The sequence below is a fragment of the Echinops telfairi genome, unplaced genomic scaffold (genome assembly GCF_000313985.2).
Source record: "Echinops telfairi isolate 266 unplaced genomic scaffold, ASM31398v2 ScPeMD7_7468;HRSCAF=8506_0, whole genome shotgun sequence".
NCBI classification, from domain to species: Eukaryota; Metazoa; Chordata; class Mammalia; order Afrosoricida; family Tenrecidae; genus Echinops; species Echinops telfairi.
The window spans coordinates 41,728,626-41,749,904 of record NW_022111369.1 but is presented as its reverse complement, the minus strand read 5'-3'; the positions used below and the strand labels follow the sequence as shown (position 1 = coordinate 41,749,904).

General features: G+C 45.0%; 1 protein-coding gene across 1 annotated transcript in view; it reads left to right on the top strand.

Moving 5' to 3' along the window:
- The window catches only part of FRAS1 (Fraser extracellular matrix complex subunit 1), a 593,853-nt gene that overhangs the window by 346,133 nt on the left and 226,441 nt on the right, over window positions 1–21,279 (top strand). The window contains exons 18-19 of the mRNA XM_013004822.2: window positions 3,239–3,379; window positions 7,257–7,400. Of these exons, the coding sequence (XP_012860276.2) occupies window positions 3,239–3,379; window positions 7,257–7,400 (285 nt within the window). The remainder of the gene's footprint in view (window positions 1–3,238; window positions 3,380–7,256; window positions 7,401–21,279) is intronic.

Below are 21,279 nucleotides of genomic sequence, written 5' to 3'. Positions count from 1 at the left end.
GGGTGAGAGACCATTGATTTTCTCAACAATGGAATCAGGTACAGGCATCAGAAGACCCCCCCCCAAAAAAAAAATTGACTTTACTCATTGAATTTTTTATCTATGGATGGTACAAATGACTAGTTATTATGTATACATCATATACAGATGGGCTTGGGGTCTCTGCTCCGATCCCCTTCGTTTCTCAACATTGTTTTTTGGGGGGTCTTCTGATGCCTGTTACCTGATTCCCTTAACACCTCATGATCACACACGCTGGTGTTCTTCTCCCATGTGGGCTTGTTACTTCTCTGCTAGATGGCCGCTTGTTTAACTTCAAGCCTTTAAGACTGTAGATGCTATATCTTTAGATAGACGGGCACCATCAGCTTTCTTCACCACATTTGCTTGTGCACCCGTTTGTCTTCAGCGATCATAGCAATCAAGTGCTTTAACCACTCCTTGTATGTCCTAACAGTGGAGTATTATTCTGCTGTAAAGAGAAGTAAAGTTCAGGTACATGCTACAACATGAATGAGCCACGAACACATTACACTAAATGAAGCAAGCCATACACCAAAGGTCATATGTGGTAGATCCCACTTTGATGAAACAGGTCCAATAGGGACATGCAGAGAGGCAGAATGCAGATTGGTGCCTGGGTTGTTTATGCTCAGGTGTTCACACTGTGGTTCTTGGGAGCCTGGAGGACTGGGATAATGGAGAGTAGTGCCTTAAAGGGGAGGAGGTGTTCCTTCAGAGTGGTGCCAGAGGAATATACTAAATATCATTGAATTGTTCACATTCAAATGGTTACTTTTTCATTGGGTGAATCCCCAATGTTAAATGTTAAAAAGGGGGATAGAGATTTAAATAGAGAATTGAATGAGCAGGAACGGTGTATTTGCATTATTTTAGGTGTACAGTAGTTCTCTTTCGTGGCGTCAGGTTGGCTGGGCTTCACCGCCGTCTGAGGAGACTTTCAGGGCTGACACGGTGCATCTGAAGTGGCTCGGTTGCACTGGGCTGGAAATATGCTTGGCCATGGAGTGGAAAGTCACACTCGCACAATGTAGTATTACGTAGGGGAATGACCCATAGCAGTCCTTTCAGATCTCTTCCCAGTTTGCCCGATAACGGAGTTAGTCTTCCTTGAAGGATCTTAGACTTTAGAGCAGAACTTCTTCTATCCTATCAACGTCCGTGGAATGAGGATGCCTCACCAGAGGCCCTGCAACCCTGTGGACATTCTGGAAAGCAGCACAGAATTGAAGCTTCACGAGATCTTTCCAAAGAGATGCGGGTGGAAGTTCCTGCCTTAACAGAAACAGGATCCTCAAGAAGGTGACCCGGCGAGACGATGATCGCCTGGCATAGACTTCCTCTCTGTACCCCACGGTTACCAGCTAGTGACCCACGGTAACTAGCAAGCTCATTAGGCACTTGGTTCTCAAACATTTCCCATAAAGGCAGTTCTGAAGTTTTCCCTGGTGATTCTCAGTGGGGCTGATTTCTGAAGCTGGTGGGTGGCTAAGGTTGAGAGGCTGCATCTTCAGCAACGAGACTTTCTCCGAGAATTCTTGGCCCACCCACCTTCCATTTGTGTCTCTTCTTTGCCCTCCTGTCTATAGAATCTAGTAGTGACTGCCACTCTCACTGAGCCAGGGTGTCACATGACTGTGTGACCAAGTGGAGGGGAACAAAATAATGGTGCCTGCTCAGAATGCCCTCTCCATCTTTCCCCGTGGTTTGTTGTTCAATTCCCTAATGATACACATTGATTTCCTGCTTAATACGGATTTATATCAGGAAGAGGCAGGGATTTTAGCAATCTTATCAAGTCTAATAAAAACACATTGATATTTTCCTAAATATGTTTACATTCTCAAAATTATCATGTTACTTCAAGTTGCTTTCCCAAATCATCTTTGGAAGCTTTGAGTTGACAATATAATTGGAATTTTTTTCCTTCAGATATTGCAACCCGATTTTCCATGACGTGGTTCTGTGTTAAAAAATGTCTTCAATAACAAATTCATATGTGCCTTTTGTAATAGTATTTTCTTAAGTATCACTTATTCCATTTTGTTTTATAAAGAAGATATATTTTTTCTGTGATTTCGAAAATTTTTGTCTGCCATCATCAAGGCAGCTCCAAGCCTTAGCAACGCCATGCGTGGAGAGTGCAACGTTGCCTGACCCTGCGCCGTCCTCGCAGCCACTGCTGTTTGGAGCCCAGGCTTGCAGCCACCGCCAGTCTGTCTCGAGTGTCTCCCTCCTTTTTGATGACCCTCCACTTTATCAAACAGCTGTCTTTCTCCAGCAATTGGTCCCCCTGATAACACGTCCGAGTAAGCAAGACGAAGTGTTGCCTTCCTCACTTCTAAGAAGCTGTCCTTCCCACAGGACATTTGTTTGTTCTTCTGACAATCAATGGCACATTCAATATTCCTTGCCAAGTATTCTGAAAATACTTGGAGAAAATTCCCTAACTGTGACTTAAGCTAAGAGAAGAGTTACCAAGTTAATCTTTAAAAAGAGAGAAGGTTAAAAGTTAATTTAAAATATGAGATGTAGGTCCTATTTTCACATGGGAAGAAACACCTTTGACTAGGTAGGAAGTTCTTGGAAGCTGTGAAGTGTTTGGGGAATGATAAGCACTCAGTACAGGAAAGGTGCTGTTCAGTCAGAAAGGGAACTGGCCTTAGTCATCAATCAGTAGTCTGTGGGCTTCCTATGAATGCAAGGACTTCACATGCATCAGCCCAATTAGTGCCCACAACACTGTGTGCAGTATGTACTGTTTATGTCCTCATTTTATAAGTGAGAAAGAAGGAGCTTTGAAAGCGGCTGTAATTTAGTCAAGGTCATGTTCACTGCAGTGAGGCACTCTGATTCTCAGTGTTACCATCTTGCCTCCCACTCGGTTTCAGTAGTCTTCCACTGTGTTCCAACTCTTTGCTACGTATGTGTTGTTGCGACTAGGTGTTGGCTATTCTTTTCATCTGTGTATTCCTGAAGCTCATTGTAGAGTAGGCACAATATTAACCTTCAAAGAATCAAAAATGAAGCTTCCAAATGCCCACGTTGCCAGCGATTGCCTTTAGAAAGACGTCTGAGAGTGTGCGCCCTGTCCTATAAGGAGGTCCAAGTGAGTGCAGAACTTACTACAATCCAGGAATGCTGAAGTGAGGCAGACGTGCCGTACTTGTCATGTGGCGGTTTTTCTGATCATCTCCTCTGCTTTATCTTTCTCCAGCCTGTCACCAATCCTGTGTCAGGTGTGCAGGGAAGAGCCTGCATAACTGCACAGCCTGCCAGCCTTCCCACGTGCTGTTGGATGGCCAGTGCCTCTCCCATTGCCCAGATGAGTACTTCAACCAGGAAGGCAGGTGTACAGGTAAGTATGTCACATGCTGCGCATATGCCCTTTGAGCATTCCCTATGCCTGTCTTTGTCTTCACAGTTCAGACAGGTACTGTAATTAGGAACATATCAAACCAGGGGGCCTGGGTGAGGCTGTGGATTCTGGCCCAGAGTTTGCAGGAGGAATGACATAGAATAAGGAGAGCCAGTGAAGACCGTTCCTCCAGCAGGAAGCAGTGCATGAAGTCAAAGGTAGAATAGCTTCACTCTTGAGAGGAGATTGGTTGAGTAGTCCAGTATTTTCTCATGAGAACTCTAAGCTACGTTTTCTCAGGCCTGGGAAGCCAGGATCTGAAGAGATAGCACCTCTTAGGGAGTGAATAATGACCTTTATGTCTTTACAGAACCAGACGTCAGTTTATCATAGCTATTTGTTGTCATGGGTATTTCCAAACTTCAAAATTTTGTTTCTGATTTCTTTTCCCCAATGTTATAAACGATTTCCCATGTCATGGACTACACACACACACACACACACACACTCTGTTCAAGGGAAAGTAAAAAAGTATTGCTTATTGGGGGTTCCAGTTTAGACATGCATGAGTTTATTACAAATAAAATGTGCTTGAGCTTGTCTCTCGGAGCAGTGCATTGCTGCAGACAAGTTATTTCAGTCAGCTACTTGTCTTAATCGCATTATGGGACCTTTAGAAAAAGGGAAAAAAATTGTGCCATGGAGAAAAAAATATTTGAAGTAACAGCTAATATCAATTTCTTAAAATATCCAAATGGAAATTATCCCAAGCCATTGACGCTTTACAACAAGTTTACAGGAACGCCGACCCCAGATAATAGAAGGTTTTAGATGGATCTGGTACTTTAAGAAAGGCTGGGAAGATCTCAAAAATGAGCCATGAGAGGAACACTGTCAGCCGCAATGAATGGAGAACCCATGGCAGAAGTCTAGAAACTGCTGGGAGAAGACTGTTGAATCACTGTGAATGCGATCACTACTGAGGTTGGATTCTCACATGGTTCAGCATTTTTGATTGGAAAGCAGACATCTTGGCATTCTCAAGCTTTCAGCCCCATGGCTTCCAAAGACGTTGGGTGAAGACCAGTTATTCCCCCAAACTGATCATTCTTCAGTCTTTTAAGCAAGGTAGAAGTGAACGAAGGTGGTTTTTGGAACAGAACTTACCGGGGATGAGTCTTGGATTTACTGAAACAGTCCAGAGAGTTAGACATGAGCACAGGGGAGTTCTTTATTGGCATGTCTGACACCTGGGTTGGCTAGACATCTTTCCATTTTTGAGGCCTCTTCTTGAAGCTCGTTGGACTTCCTCACAGCATGGCTGTCTCAGAGAATGATAAGCCTTCTTTTATGTTGGCTGGCTTCTTTCTCTCAGAGTGAGTATTCCAAGAGCTAGTAGCTTTCATGCTTCTTATGACCTCTAATCCCAGAGATCACACTCTGACATCTGCTCGGCTTGATTAGCCAAAGCAGGATGCCTAGCTTTAAGCAGGTGCAGCAATAGGTAACGCATACTGCAGGGTGGGACGTAGCAAATGCTGGCTGTCTTGGAGATGCCCTGCCACAGGCACACGGGTACATGAGCAGGTACTTGGCATTAGACCTGTAGTTCTCAGCCTTGCTTCCTTGGCTCGAGCAGAGTAGAGCAAGAGGAAGGGGAATGATTTCCTTCCCTGTCACGTTAGTCCAGTTTGTCTTTAAAAGTACCTTTATATTTCTGTGACAGAGATCCTCAAATGTATTAGTTAAGTTCAGGAGTTTATTGGAATTGACAAAATACTAAAATTAAAGCACCTTATTGTAGCACTGTATTTTCTTGTGTCCACAGGGAGAAAAGAAATAAACAAAACAACGCTAAACCAAACGTGTTCTATCAAGATTATTTTATTTCTAAAAATAGACTGGGAGGTTAACTACCAGGAAGACAAAACAGAGAAAAATCCGTCCTGTATTTATCTTACATGATGGACCTGGAATCAGAGAATATATACTGGATTTATAAAACAAAAATATTTTTTTCTAGATATTGTTTCGTAGATTTCTCTAGCTTTTCCTCCAACTGGGGAACTTAGTGCGGACACAAATTTAGGCGACTGAAGATCAATATTGTTCTTCTGGAAATCTCTTAACTTTCTCCAAGTATCTTCTTAATCTCCCCAATCCCGTGTGGTCCAGGTTACCTTGACACCCTCTATCAAGCTCTGTGGGCTCTGCCCAATGTCTGTCAGGAAGATTGCTCTGTCTCCCAGCGCTGGTGGCTCTCCTGGCCGTGGAGTTGTTTGCAAGGGCGGAGTCAGGGCAGCTGTAACTCCTCTGCTCACTTCTCCATCGTCCACTAAGAACCAGCAAATGGACGGGCCCACTAGGGAAGGGCACCCAGCTCCCTGGAAGTATTGCAGCAGGGAGGGACATCGAGCTGTCGAAATCATTCTGAGAAGGCTAGTATCTCTCGGCCAGGCATTTCCCCAGCTAAGAACCTCAGGAATGTAGAGTGGAGCTATCATTAGTGCCATCCTTCTAATCAGCAGTTCATTTTCTGAGGTACTTGCTCTTCATTGGTCTTGTTTTAAATAACTCCTTATCTTCTTTTGGCTTCACGCCAGAAGAAATGAGAAGGCAGTGGACTTGATTCCAAATCTCTGCTTTCGCTTCCCACCAGCTACGTGCCGGGGAGAATTCTTGGCCATCAGTTCAGCAAGCTCTGTGCAGCTCCAGCCCCTCCCCTCCCTCCTCTTGGAAGCAGAGGTGCCTCCTGGTCCTTGGCAGAGAAAGCCTGCCCTCTTCATCCACGCTCGCGCCCCTGCTGCCTGCCTTGGCAGTGTGAATGCAGCTGCAGCTGCGCCCTCCTTTGATTCCCTCCCATCCTTATCTTCTGTACCTCCACTTTAACGTGGCTCACTTGGTTTTCAAATGTAGTGCCTTTTGCTAATTTGATAGTGGGAAGTGCGTGGGGGTTTAAGGAAAAAATATAACTTTGGCATCCTTTTATTTAAGAAATTGAACTTTAGACCTAGTCCATGATAACCTCCAGGAAGAGAGCTGACTTTGATTTGTTCTTCAAGTCATAACCAAGGTTTGCTGTTGAAGAGACATCCAGTTTGGGGGGCTGAGGGTAGAGTGTGGTTGGCAATTCGAGTTTTGGAATTGTTTTCTGGTTGTGGCTCCCTCCCTGTCTGCCAGGAATCCCTGCAGAGCAAAATGCCTCCTCCAAATCTTTGTCTGGCCCTCTCCTTCAGCTTTGGGACTTTCGGGGGGAGCCTTACAGCACACTTTGCTACTTTGTGGCTTTGGTTCGAACTTACTTGATTGCAAAGGGAGGGCTGGCCAGGGTGGCCCCTCTGGAACATGTGCCTGCCGACTCGGAGTTTTCTGGCTCTAGATGTTCGGTCCTTGGCTCTATGAGTGAGGGAGCCTCGAAAAGTCCGTGGAAAATTCCATTATTATGTAATTCCATCTTTTCACGGATTTTTTGAAGCCCCTTCATTCTTCATTGCCACTGTAAATTCTGTGTCTTGGAACCTCGTGGCACAAATGGTTTGCAAGCAGCTACTTAACGAAAGGTTGGCTGTTCAAGCCCGCCCAGCAGCTCCATGGAAGAAAGGCTTTGAAAACTGCTTCCATAAAGATTACAGCCCTCCAACCCGCCCGCCCCCGGGGCGGGGGAGTTCTACTCTGTAACAGAACTAACTCGGTGGCAGCAGGTTTGATTTTGGGATTTTGTTTTGTTTGAGTCTAAAGGCGTGCAGGCTTGCTCAGGGGTTCTCAGAAGACGATGAATTGAAAGGCTGCCCTTCTGGAATTGGCCAAGCAGATTGAGTGCATCGTGAATTCACACTCAGAACTGTTCGTTCCAATCTTGGTGCTTTTTTCCACCTAGAATGCCACCCAACCTGCAAGCAGTGCCATGGCCCCTCAGACTCCGACTGCACCTCTTGTCACCCGCATGGCGCTCTTGTGGGGGGAAGCTGTTGGACTGCCTGCAAGGAACAGCAGTTCCTCAACCTCGGGGGATCCTGTGCCGGTGAGTGCCCTCCTCCCTGGTCCTCAACAAGCCAAGGTCAGTGCTGGGGTCGCGGGCTCAGGGAGACTCTTACATCTATCCTTTGTCATCCGGTTAGAAGTTCTTTGTTTAAAGACATTTGTCTCTTATATTTGGGAACTCACCTCTTTGCCCTCTGGCAGGCATTTAGTACATCTCTGTGGATTCCAATCCAAGAGCCCTGGCGGTGTAGTGGTTACCCACTGTCTGGGCTGCCATCTGCATGGTCGGCAGCTCAAAACCAGCAGCGGCCCCCAGGGAGAAAGACTGGGCTCTCTGCTCTCATAAGCAGTTACAGTCTCAGAAACCCACGGGGTCACTGTGAGTCAGCAGTGACTCGATGGCAATGAGAGTGAGTGAATCCCAGTGGAATCTTATAGCAGTGCTTTGAGATTCCGGGGAAGGAGAAACAACAAACGAAGGACCTCACATTAAGAAATACTGAAATCGTGGCGTTGTGGTGATGCCTTAGGCTGCTCATCTCAAGGCCAGCAGTTTGAAACCCCCAGCCCCGCCCTGGGAGAAAGGTGGTCCTCTTAAATCCCATAAAGAGTCACACTCTCAGGAAGTCACAGAGGCAGTTCTACCTTGTCCTATAGGGTCACTGTGAATTGTCATCGAATCAATGGCAGTGAGTTTGGGGGGTTGGAAATAATAGTACATCACATACATTTGGCACCCCTCCGCTCAAGATGGCAAAATCTATCGTAAAAGCAATTACTCCATAGGCCTATATTACCTCCTCCCTCTATAGGGAAACTTTATTGTCAGCCCAGGCACACACTTTCGGGGATTAACCTCTACGCGGATTGGTTGTCTCAGGAGATGGCATTTTTCCTTCTCATTTTAGAAACTCAATCTCAGGCTGAAATGATTTAGGAAAGCAGTCTAGAATTTGAATAATGACCAAGAGGGTATGCAGTGTTTGTGTTCATCCATCCATTCATGCCACAAACAATTCTGAATGCCTCTGAATGTCAGATGCTTGTTATACAAGGGGAAAAAAAGTAAGATAGAAACCCTCCTTCCCAAAGAACTTGTTCTGGAGAGGGAAACATACCGTTTAGTGGCTTACCTAGAGTTCTGGGGAGTACAGGGGTTAACGTGCCTGCCGACAAATTAAAAGCTTGATGTTTGACTCCACCCAGAGGCACAGCAGAAGAAAGGCCTGGCAGATTGCTTCCCCAAACTCACCATTGAAAACTCGATGGAGCACAGTTGTGCTCTGCCCCCCCGTGAGGTCACCAGGCGGTGGAGCCCACTTGAGGCAGTGGGCCTCTGGGTTAGTGTCTGTTTCTTGATCACTTCTCTGAGTTTGAGGAGAAGTTTGCCCGCTGCAGCTGTTTTCACAGGGTTAGTGGGCGTGGCTGGGGCAGCAGCGTGATGGTGGGAGACAGGCCAGTGGGTAAGCAGGAAAGGTGAGAAAGCTAGGGGCTTATGGAACACATTCTGGAGCATGAGGTAGGGTTAGGAGTTCTCCATTACCCAGGAGAACTGTCGGAATCTTGACATGATCAAGGTCCATTAGAAGAAGCTCTTTACTGAGAGCTCACTGAGTCACTGCTGTGCGGGACCCAGAGATCATGCCAGCAACTTAAGGACATGAACCAAAGACACGAGGGAGGTTAACAAATAGTACAATGTATAGCTAGCAATCCCAATGACAGTTAGGGCTGGTGGAGACAAAAAGAGGAAGTAAAAGCAGATGTAGAACGGTGTCACACCAAAATTCTGTTCCACAGATTAAGGTTGGGGGTTGGGGGCTATGGAGGGAGATTTCCAGGGGTGATTCCAGCACAAGGCATGACCGCAGGGGAAAAGCGTGTGGGTTCTTTATGGCCAGTGAGTCTACCTGATTGAAGAACATGGATTCTATTGGTCCATATTAAATAAATGATTGGAAAACTTAAACTGGGACCAGCATGTAGAAAGCCCAAAATGTGAACCAAGAGCCCTGGACTAAATCTTGTGGTCTTCAGTGCATGAGAGTTTTGGAAACAATTGTGATTTGACTAAAAGGTATATTAGAGATTGGACATCAATAGCCTTCCCGATGAGTTTGCAATTTCCAACCAATTCTGCATATGGACCCTACACATTTTATGCAGGAGCATATATAAATAAATGTTTATATAAGGAGAATGGAATAAATTAAATTTTAATGAGCTCTGTTCTCTCCAATGTCCAGAGCCCTGTTTGATAGTAAATTAGGCCATTAGGAGCTGCATTACATTTTTAAGGTTACGAGGGAACCATTAGAATAGAGAACCACGGGACTGGACGTACATGACTCTGGAGGTTCCCTAGAAGTGGAGGGGTCAAATCTTGAGTGTTCTGGCCATTAGGTGTATTAGATAATGGTTTTAGATAAGGTAAACAAAAGGTTTTCTGATGGTCAGAAATCCTTTCACAGGGTAGCAATCATGTAATCATAACAATAGCAATTGTGGAATAGCATTTACACAACAATATGAACTGTGTATGGCCATCTAGCTCAGAAGCAACAAAGCTCACATGGAAGAAGCACACCAGCCTTTGTGACCACGAGCTGTCGAAGGGATCAGGTATTAAGCATCAAAGAACAAAAAATCATATCATTGTAAATGAGGGTGAGTGCAGAGTGGAGACGCAAAGCCCATCGGCAGGGAACTGGACACCCCCTTACTGAAGGTTTGTGGGGAGGAGATGAGCAAGTCAGGGTGCAGGGTATTAAAGATGAAACATACAACTTTCCTCTAGTTCTTAAAAGCTTCCTCCCACCCACTATCAGGACCCCAATTCTACCTTACAAATCTGGCTAGACCAAAGGATGTACATTGGTACAGATAGCAGCTGGAAACACAGGGAATCCAGGACAGATGACCCCTTCAGGACAAGTGGTGAGAGTGGGGATGCCTGGAGGGTAGAAGGAATGTGGGGTGGACAGGGGGAACCGATTACAAGAATCTATGTATAGCCTCCTCCCTGGGGGATGGACAGCAGAGAAGGGGGCGAGGGGAGACGTTGGACAGTGTAAGATATGACAAAATAATAATGATTTATGAATTATGAAGGGTTCATGAGGGAGGGAGAAGTGGGGAGGGAGGGGGAAAATGAGCTGATATTAAGGGCTCAAGTAAAAGCCAATTGTTTTCACAATGATGATGGCAACAAATGTACAAATGTGCTTGACACAATAGATGTATATATGGATTGTGATAAGAATTGTATGAGCCCCCAATAAAATGATTTAAAAAAAACAATAACAGTATGAACTGTGTAATAGTAACAGAAAAAGTTGATCAGTGTTTTTTAGAGAAGTTCTTTGACCTCAAAGTTTTGCAGTGAGTGTGTGTCCTCTTTCAAATACTACCTTCATCTCTTGGTAGCACTGCAGTGTATTCAATCATCTGTCCATTCATCAGACACTCATTAGGCACACTCATTGTGATAAGCACCAGGTTATGTACTTAGGGTGCAAAGATGAATCAGACGTAATGCCTACATTTAAGAAATCTATAGTGTAGTGAAGGAGGTGGATGAGTATGTGGTGACGATAGGATTGCTATCGTCACCACGGAATATTAGATGAACCAGGGAGAAGGAGCTCTAATCCAGATGAGAGTGAGGGGTATAGAGAGGAGGCAGGGGTAGCTTTTGGCAGCCTGTAGTAACCGAGATGATTGTCAATGGTAATGAGACCAAATGAGACTGAGGGAGTTAGGGATTAGTAAGGCAGAGCATTTCGAAAACAGACAATAGAAAGTTAAGTCCAAGTCCTGAGTGTGGACTGGGAGCGGCTGGAGCAAAAGCAAGCCAGGGGAAGACCATGAAGGACTTCCTTTGTATTCTCAAATTAGGGAGGGCATACTTCGTTATCAAGGCTGTAGAGAATTCTTGAAGGGTTTCCATCATCTGAGAGCTTGCTGAGGAGGAGGCAAGACTGGTTAGGAGATAGTTGCAGGTATCATCCAGATGCGAAAGCAAGGCCTTTCCCTGCGAAAATTGCTGAGGGGAATAAAGACAGGCGAGCAGGGCTTCAGTTAGTAGGAGGGACATAAGAAAAGGGGGCCCCAGGAAAGTGCTGTTTCTCGGGGAAAAGAATGGTGGCAGTTTGCTCTGGTTTAACCTAATGGAAGCAGCAGGAAGAGGGAGCTTTGTGGGTGAATAGCACCCCTCTCGCCAGGCAGCCAAGAATATGATGTGTACGAATTTGGGGGTAACTGACACCTCTAGCGATAGCTGTCCAGGACGTGGCTGGGGGTGGGGTGGGGGCAGGGGCAAGTGAACATAGCTTTCCATTAGGAGCTCATCCACTATCTTAATTTGACCCTAAACCCACAGTCCAGGAATTCTTTTAGACAAAACGTTGCCTCAGTCAAGTCTGAGCTAACCCCATGGAATGTTTAGATAACTTTTATCTGAACTTTATAAGGTGTTAAGAGAAGCCAGGTGATGATAACAAATCCAAGACTAATCCCCTTCTACACGCCCCCCCCTCCCCCACCACCCGCAAGGCCAGCTGTGGGGTGTATCTGCACCGACCCTTGGGAAGCCTTGCATGCTGGAAGCCCTGGGGAAGAATCCGATTCACTCCCCATCTCTAGTAGGGTGGTAGGATTCACTCCCAGGGTTTATTCTCTGAGTTGTACCCACGATCATCATCAGCAACCTCTTAATTGTACTTAGCTGTTTAAAACGAAAATTACATCTAATCTGTCACACAGACAAGAGTAAACACATCCCGGGAACAAGTCCAATAACCTCAATGTGTTATCACATATGGAGATGGCGCATGTGGGTTTTATTCCTCCAAGTCTATCAAAGCAAATAGAGAGTCGGTGAGATTCCGGTCAGGGCTGAAGGTTTTCAGCAAAGACAAATGGAGGGAGGGAGAGGCAGGCGTGGGTAGGATTGCAGCAGACATGGTAAGTGCCAGGTTTTTAGCTCCTGAATCTTTTTTTTTTTTTGCCCTCAAATCTCAACGGCATTATACAAAATTTTTTAAAATCCTGGATGCACTACCCATTTGTGTTTCTTAACAGAAACACCTCTCCTATTTATAGAAGAGTGTGAGAATAAAGACGAAAGCATCGCCGTGCGCTTTGTGGAACACCAACGGGCATAGTGTTGCGCTGGAGTTATTATGCAGCCGAGGAGGTAGCGCCGCGCTTCTGTGACTGCTGCAAGACTGGAGATGGCAGACATTTATGAACCCCTGCTGTCGGAATCACACCGAACTCATGGCAACCCCATGTGGGTCTCAGTAGAACTGTGCCCCATAGGGCTGACTTTTCGTGGCTGATTTTAGGAAGTAGATCACGAAGCCTGTCTTCCATGATATCTCTTGGGGAATTTGAGTTAGTAGTTAGTACTACGCACTGTTTGAACCACACAGAATCTGTGGATTCATTCAAGGGTGGAATTCTGGGTGGGGGAGAGTGTCTGAGTTTATTTCATGCCGTCATTAAAATATAGATGAGCTCCCTTTCTTTGTAATTGTGTGCCTGGATGTAGGCAGAAGGAAGACCAAGGTCAGGAGAGAGCTACCCTCTGAGCGTTTTCACATTGCACTCTCTGGCCCTACGCAGTGCTCGCTAAGTGTAACCTACAGTGAACCAAAGCACACTCCTGCCAAATACATTCTGGAGTCTCGACGGGAAGTAACGCAGCAGGATTTCTCAGAACCTTCAGCAAGCCATCAGTAAATTTGGTGTATGGTGAAATTCCGAATATAAAGGAGACCGGGTGTCATTTCTCAAACATTCATCCATCAACGCCCTCTTTTTTCTTCTTTCTGTTTGAGCTTCGCACAGAGCTCATCAGTGGTTTAAGAAGAGAGTTTAGAAAGGCTGCACTAACTGATGTTAATGTTTTGCCCCACCATGCCACCTTTCTGCCTGCTGAGGAACACCAGAGGCCCATCCGCAATGATGGCTGTGTAGGGCTTGACCAGTGTTTGCTAAGTGGAGCCATTTGTTGACCGATTACAATGTTTCCCAAAGTGGGGCATACCGCCCCCTGGAGGGCACCGCTGGAATGACCCAGGGGGCGCTGGGTTATTAAACATGAGTTTTCTATTGTTGGGACGCAAGGAGGTTGAGTCATTTTTTTTCTTTCTGAAATGGAGGTGATAGGTCAAATAGGTTTGGGAACCAAAGGATTAGGAAATATACTAATAGTTTGTCTTTCAAATCATAAAAACGTCTCAACCCCCACCTATGGATTGTCCCCATGATTGTCATCACTTCTGAATGAAGAAGGGCTTCGGGATTGGTAAAGGAAATAGAAATCCACAGACTAAAAGAGCAACAAATCCCTTTTCTCTTTTTCCTGCATACGTCGCTGCAAGTGCAGCCATGGGTAACGACTGAGCCAGCTTGTGTGGGCCATAATTAGGAGAGGGGAAGCAGCCCTGTAGGAGTCCGTATACCCACTCTCTGCCTCCAGACACAGCGGCTGGATCCAGGAAGGTGGGAGCCAGGGCTGTCTGCCAGCCGTTGCTACTGGGTGGGTGAGGTAGGCTGGCCCTAGCCTGTATCTGCTGTGGCTTCTCATGCAATTGTCAGTTGAGAGGAAGGAAAGGGGTATAAGCTTTATTCTGATCATCAAATCCTGCCCACGAGTGATTGTAGAAACACAGAATCCATTTGCAGAGTCTCTCTATGGATTCAGCCTCAGGTAACTTCCCTCTGACCACAGTCTAGGGTGTGAATAGTCTTAATATCTGACAGAGAGCATTGTAAAGTACGTTTTGGCAGCTATAGTTAGGTTAAAATGTAACATATCGTTTGATCTCCCTTTTGAGCCATTTTAAATTTGTCCAGTGTTTTAATAGTTTCTGCTTTCTTTTTGGTTGAGGTTTTTTTCTCTGTTTTCTTTGTTTCTCCATTTGATCATTGTTGCTGGGTCTTCTTTTGTTTGTTTGTTTGTTGTGTCTTTGTTTTGTATGCTTTTCTGTATAGGGAATCCAGGGTAGGCAATCTACAGAGACAGTGAGTGGATTAATAATTCACCAGGGGCATAGAAGGGGGGGTGGCGTTTGAGGAAAATGGGGAATCAACAACAATGTGGACAAGAAATAAGCAAATGTCCTAAAGTTGATTGTGGCGATCACTGCACAACTCTCTGTAATGTGACTGAACTGTTGAATTGTGTGATGTCTGAGTTGCATATCAATGAAACTATTAAGAAAATTCCTGCCCATCAGTTCTGTAGGTCAAGCTCTTGGCTTCCCAGGACCAACTTCCTCTTGACTTTTCCCATGTTGTAATTTCTAGTGTTTCTACCAATTACCTAGCATTTGCCATTGATTACTTATGTTGTCTGTGAATCATGTTTGCAAGGCACCTAAAAACAGGCAGTTATTCCGAGGGCTAGAAAAGAGTCCTGGTAATGCAGTGGATACACAATAGGCAGCTAAGAGCAAGGACGGTGCTATGAACCCTCCAACGACTCTGTGATAGACAGACAGACAGACAGACAGACAGATAGATAGATAGATAGATAGACAGACAGACAGACAGACAGACAAAATGATCTGGCGGTCTGCTTCCCTGAAGCTTCAGCCTTAGTAGCCCCTGAGACAGTTCGACTGGGTCGGATGGGTTGCTTTGATTTGGAATTGACCTAACTGGCATGCTGAGGAATTATGGGACAATTCTCTGCCACTGATTCAATGCCAACATAGCCGCCCTATTGGATGGTGTATACCTACCTCTGTGAGTTTCTGAGACTGTCGCTTGTTGCAGGAGTAAAGCATTTTAAATTTTTTATTGTGAATTGGGAGACTTACAGAACAGATGATCAATTTTCCATTCCATTATAAGTCTAAAGCTAAGGTAGCTGATTTAAATCGTCATGTGTAATGCCATGCATTATCCTTCTTAGCTAAATCCATTTTAAAGAAAAACATGAATGCATACCAAATGTTAATGACTTACATCACCTTACACTGACTTAGTCTTTTCCAATATATACCCAACCCTTCTCCCCACCTCAAAAAGAAACCCCAAACCCAAACCATTGTCATCAAGTGGATTCCTACACATAGCAGCCCTATGGAACAGAGTAGAACTACCCCGTAAGTGCCCAAGGCTGTAGACGTTTATGGGAGCTCATCGTTTTCCTGAGGAGCTGTTCATGAGTCAAATTACCAACCTTGTGGTTAGTAGCTTAATGTACAACCCGCTACACCACCAGGGCTCCGTTTTCAATATGGACACATATGTGTCTTTTGTACTCGTAGGCAAGAGCTACACATCTACATGTGCTCTTTCCTCTTAAACACCACAATAGTTCACATATTTCTCATGTGTTGACAAATATTGGAAGAGTCTACATAATTATCCTTTTCAATTGCTAAATGGCATTCCATTTTGTTCGTGAGACTTAGTATCCTGGGAGATAGCGAGCAGAGATCGGTGTGCTGCTTGGCGTTCCAAGGCTGTTATTCACAGTACTCATGGGGTTTCTGTGCCCTTTTAAATTCATCTTCTCACCTGATCGTCCAAAAACCTTTCTTGTAGAAGTAGGAAAGCTAGATCTATGGTTTCCATTTTTTTGACTGTGAAACGAAAAACTCTGTACAGGTTCTAACGGGCACATATGTTGAGTTAAACTAATGATTCATATCTGGTGTCCTAATCACACATGTGTGTGTGTGTGTGTGGGGGGGGTAACTAGATATCAGGGGACTTTCCTGTTCATGTGATTGTTATGTTTTTTCACCTCCCTCTTTTTCTCTTTATTCTGGTTCTGTTCTTTCTCTCTCTCTGCGCGCGCACACACACACACACATATACACACACACACACCTTTGCTTGTATCATCTATTTTTTCTTTTCTAGCACTTCTTTGTTTTCCTTTTTTTTTTTGGTCAGGGTCTTTCTTTTCTTATTTCTCATCTTGTCTCCCTATCTACACTGCTTGAACTATGAATTGCATATCCAGTCTCTGTATTGAACAGTCAGCGATCATTCTTTCCTTATTCTCCTGGTTCGGGTTTCATTTAAGGGACCACGCTGTCTGGCGAAGGGGGATTGAAGGTCCACAGGCATCTCTTTTGTTTGAACTCTCCCTGTCAGGGAGAAGGAAAAAAAAAAAAGAGAACATGACCTATGCGTAAATTGATATCTTCCTAAATTAAAAATAGTTTTCTCCTTCATGTATCTTTTACTAAACATAAACTTTTCCTGGTTTTAATAACTCTTAGCAAGCCTATAGAACAGAGTTGGTGAAAAAAATAAAAAGAACAGAGTAGGTCATCTATCCCCTAAGGCCTTCCGAGACGGTAAATCTTTACAGGAATAGAAAGTCTCATCTTTGTCCTGCTGAACAAGTGGTGGGTTTGAACTGATGATCTTGTACTTAGTTGCCCACTGCATAGCCCACTGTATGGACCAGGCTGCTGCAATGCCGCATCAACTCAGTGGCAGTGACTCTGCTTTTGGTTTGGCTTTAATAATGTCAGAAGTACCTTACTGGCAAGCTTTTAACTCAACCACACTTCCAGTGGGGCCCTCGATTGCTGTTGGCTTCGTAAGGACTGTTGACCAGAGCCTGTATAGCAGAGAAGGCTTCCAAGAGTCTATAAAAAAGGAAGACTTTAGACTCATTGGTGATCCTTTAACACTAAAGAGAGCAAAACTGCTAAGGCTACATTTACCTGCTTAATTTTCACATGGAAAAATGGCGATTTACTTACAATAGCCAAAATTAATGGCTTACATGCACACTAGATTTTTAGTCACTATGTCAGTACTGATTGGACCTCTCCAGATTAAAGCTAATGTTGTTAGTTGCCCAGGAGTCTGTTCAGACTCTTGACAAACCCACATGTTACAGAGTAAAATTGCTCCGTAGAGGTATTTTCTTTGTTACTTTTTGGGTTTTGCTATAATCTTTCAGTGAGGGTGGCAAGACTTTGCACGTGTTGTCCTGAGGGACCAATCCCTGAAGAAGGACATTATGCTTTGGTCAACCAAAACGGGTCAACAACAAAAAGAGGAAGACCTTCAACAAGTTTGGTTAGTGTAGCAGGTTCAACAGTGGGCGCACACATACCTGCTGTTGCGAGCATGGCATGGTGCAGGACCAGACAGTGTTTTTGGTCTGTGCCACCTAGGGTCATTGAGTTAGAGCCAATTTGAGGGCACCTTCACCACAATCTTAATGGAAACCTATCACCAGGCCTCCTCTTCTGTAGTACTGCTGGGTGCCAACTAATGCCTGCTGAGGATTTACTGCGTGCTGTTCCTCACATTTACTCCTCTAAGCTTGGCTGCAACCATCCATGTGAAATCAGTCCTGGGATTGATGGTGTGTTGCTCGGTCAAGTCAGGTACAACTCATAGGGCTCTACGTACAGCAGCGTGAAAATCCACCCAGCCCTGTGCTGCCCTCACAATCCCGGCTGTGTTGGAGCCCCGTTGAGCCATTATGTCCATCCACGTCACCAGGAGTCTTCCCCTTTTTGGCTGACCCTCTACTTCATTAAGTATAATGACCTTCTCCAAGAATTGGTCCCCCTTGATAATGTAGCAAAGGTAGATGAGACAAACTTTGCCATCCTCACTTTGAAAGAGCATGCTAGCAGTGTTTCTTCCAAGACAAGAGTTGTTCATTTTTCTGGTTCTCCATATGTGTTAGGTCAGGTTCTCTAGAGAAGCAAAACCAGCAATGTTTGGATGTGTCTGTGTACAGGAAGATATATATATATATAATCTTTGCTGCTTATTGGTTGAATGGCGAGGCTTTTGCTTTCATTATTATTGAAGTACAATCTGCAGTGTAGTGAATTATTTAATATGGCTCCTCTAGCCATGGGCTTTGTAACTTCCACCACTTGATGGGTTGGGACCCCGAAAATAAGGTGCATGGACCTGAATGAGAGGATTGGTCAGTTTTACCAGACTGCTTGGCTTAAAATGAGCCATCCCTTAGGTGGAAAGGGGCATCTCACCACCATCAAGAAAGTAGATCCAGGAGGGGAGCATATTCTTTGCTCATGGTATCCCTGCACGGAGAACCTCCTAGATCCAGCGGAGGGACACACATACAGAGAGCTGTAACACTGAGGCAGATGACAAGAAGCAGAGACAGAGAAATGATGACAGCAGAAGCCGGAGAACCAGGAGACCAGCAGGAAATGACACAGTGGCCTTCTGACCCACAGACTGAGAAAGGTAGCCGCCTTTTAATAGCAGGCTTGCAGGCAGAGAGGAGCCTCTGGGCCCTCGCTGGAGGTTGGTTTACCAACCCACAAAGAAAGTGAAAGCGGATCAGGTGACTTTGGGCAGAAGTACTGCTAGCAGAGTGGGTGCCTCTAGACATTTGGAGCTTGGTTTGCTTACCGACGAAGTTAGAGCTAAGTACCTTCAGTCTTATTTATACTTGCTGGCAGAGTGGGGTGCCTCTAGGTACTTACTGACAGAACTAAAAAGCTTTGTAACAAGTTGAGAGGCCAGACAGAGGATCAAAGGACCAAAGAGACACCTGCCTTTTGGTCTGGCTGAGAAGAGCCATCTCAATTGGAGAATTGTGTCCTGAGTGTCCCGAATCTGGAATGATAGCTTCCTAATAAACCCATATGCATGAGTATGGTGTGTGAGTTCTGTGTGGCCATGCAATGAATTCTTGAATCCAGCTGAGAAAGGTAGTACTGCGGGAAGGCAGCTGGTGTTAGAACTGGTAAATCTATTGATGGTGGAGGCATGTTTTGTGGGTTATTGATCTTGATTCTTCCCCCTGCCCTTGTGATTGTAGAGGACGTCAGAGGCAGACGCTTATTCATACTGAAGGCTCTAGTCTTTGATCATCGTCCGCATCTTTCCTTTAGCGATTAAAGACACTGACCAATCGATCCAAAGTTGGAAGCGAGTAAGCTGTAAAGCTGGGCTTCGAGTGCAGGCAGTGCCACCACAGAGAACACCCCTGTGAGCGTTGTGGCAGGGCCGCCATCAGCTGATCTCGCTTCAGGAAGACCCTCTCTGCTTCTCAGGAATCCCTGTTGGTGTTGGTTTGGCTTTGGGGCTTTGTGAGAATCCCTGAGCTTTCCATACGTACTCTCTACACTCGCACCCTCATCTTTTTGGTGGTGGTTTAGAAGATTAACAACCGCTTTCCTTGCTATTCTCCCTCAACCCTTGGCCGCCCTCTACAGTAATAGCCAGCGGTTGAGTGGATTTCAACTCAGGCTGACCCCGTGTGTGTGAGAAATGAAACTGCTCTTAGAATTACCTGTGGCTGAGTTTTTCAGGAGTAGATTGCCACGTCTTCCAATGGAGGCTCTGGGTCAATTTCAACCTTTTGGGTGGCAGCCAAGCACATGACCTTCTCCACCACTCAAGGCCTCCTTACCATTTTCTACTTACTACTTTTTCTGCATATTTCCTTGCCCTTGCCAAGGGAGTCCCGACACTGGGGAGCCAGGACCCTCTGCTCACGTATTGACTGTGGTTATTCCTTTCAACTCCCTCCTCTGTTAGTGACCTGTGTCCTTCTCTCCTGCTGACCCTCTTTTCTGCCAGTGTCTTTCACCTCCCTGATCTTCACTTCTGTGCTCATCTTAGGTTATATCCACTTGCAAGCTTACTCATCTCTAGGGCCCCATTTCCAAGACTTACTAAGCACCCGACCTTCAGGAAGATCAGACTCAAACTGCTCCAAAGAAAATTCCGTCTCATGCCCCCAATCCTTTCTGCCTCCTGCTGACTTTCACACCCACCCACTATGGATTAAGTCAGTGCAATTCAATACCTTTTCCTTATACCTATTTCCTTCTGTTTTGCATAGATCCAATCTATTCTACTTCTCACACCAGCTGAAGGAAGGAATTCACTCAGTCCAGTTCCACTGTATTCCACTCTATTCCCAACTACAATTGAAGTCTAGTATTTCTTCCTCTAACCTTAATCAGGTCAGATTTCACAAATTAAAGCAGACAATCCCAAATTTTGAAGTCTGCCTCTGCCTCAAATTCAGATAATGAGCACAATCTTGGGGATCCTTAACTTCTCTTCTGACCTGCTGACTATGAATTTGGGGTTCTGTCCAAACCCACAGGATGTCAGTTATATGCTTGGAGGTCCTTAGGGCCCACTCCTGTTCTACTGGCTACAAATCTACTGTCTACAAACCCTTTCAGGATGCTAGGCAGAGATACCAAGGGCCCTCAGCTCAGAGGTACCAAGGGCCCTCCTTACTCCTGACCTGCCTGCTCTAACTACTACCTCAATATTTCACTAGATTGACTCACAGAATTCAGGAGGAGAGGAATAAGCTGATGATTACAGATTTAATAGAAAGATAAAAAGGCAGATAGGTAAAGGTTCAGGAGGATCCCTAATACGAAGGTCTCATGTACCAGAAAGTGGCACATTTTGCTCCCACATGCTCCGATGTCTGTCACCAACCAGGAAATCTTGGAGTTTCTGTATCCAAAGCCTATATTTGGGCTGCGTTGTGTAGGTGTAAATTTTCATCAGCAAGTGCTCACTGTAAAGAAAATTTAAATCCTCCTGATAGACCACTTCATGATAAATGGAGAAAAGATTGAAATTGTCAAGAATTTCAGTTTGCTTGGATCCAAAACCAATGCTCATTAAAACATCAGTCAAGAAATCAAATGACATGTTGCACTGGGGAAATCTGCACAAAACCTCCTTGGAGTGTTGAAGAGCAAGGATGTTGTGGTGCCCCTGACCCTCCATATGCTTTCCACTGGCCTCCTCTGCATGTGAGCATTGGCCAGTGGGCACTGAATGAGTAATGAAGACCAGAGAAAAGTTGATGCATTTGAATTAAGGTGTTGGAGAAGAATATTGAAAGTACCATGGACTGCCAGAAGAATTTTCTTAAAATCTGTTTTGGAAGAAACATA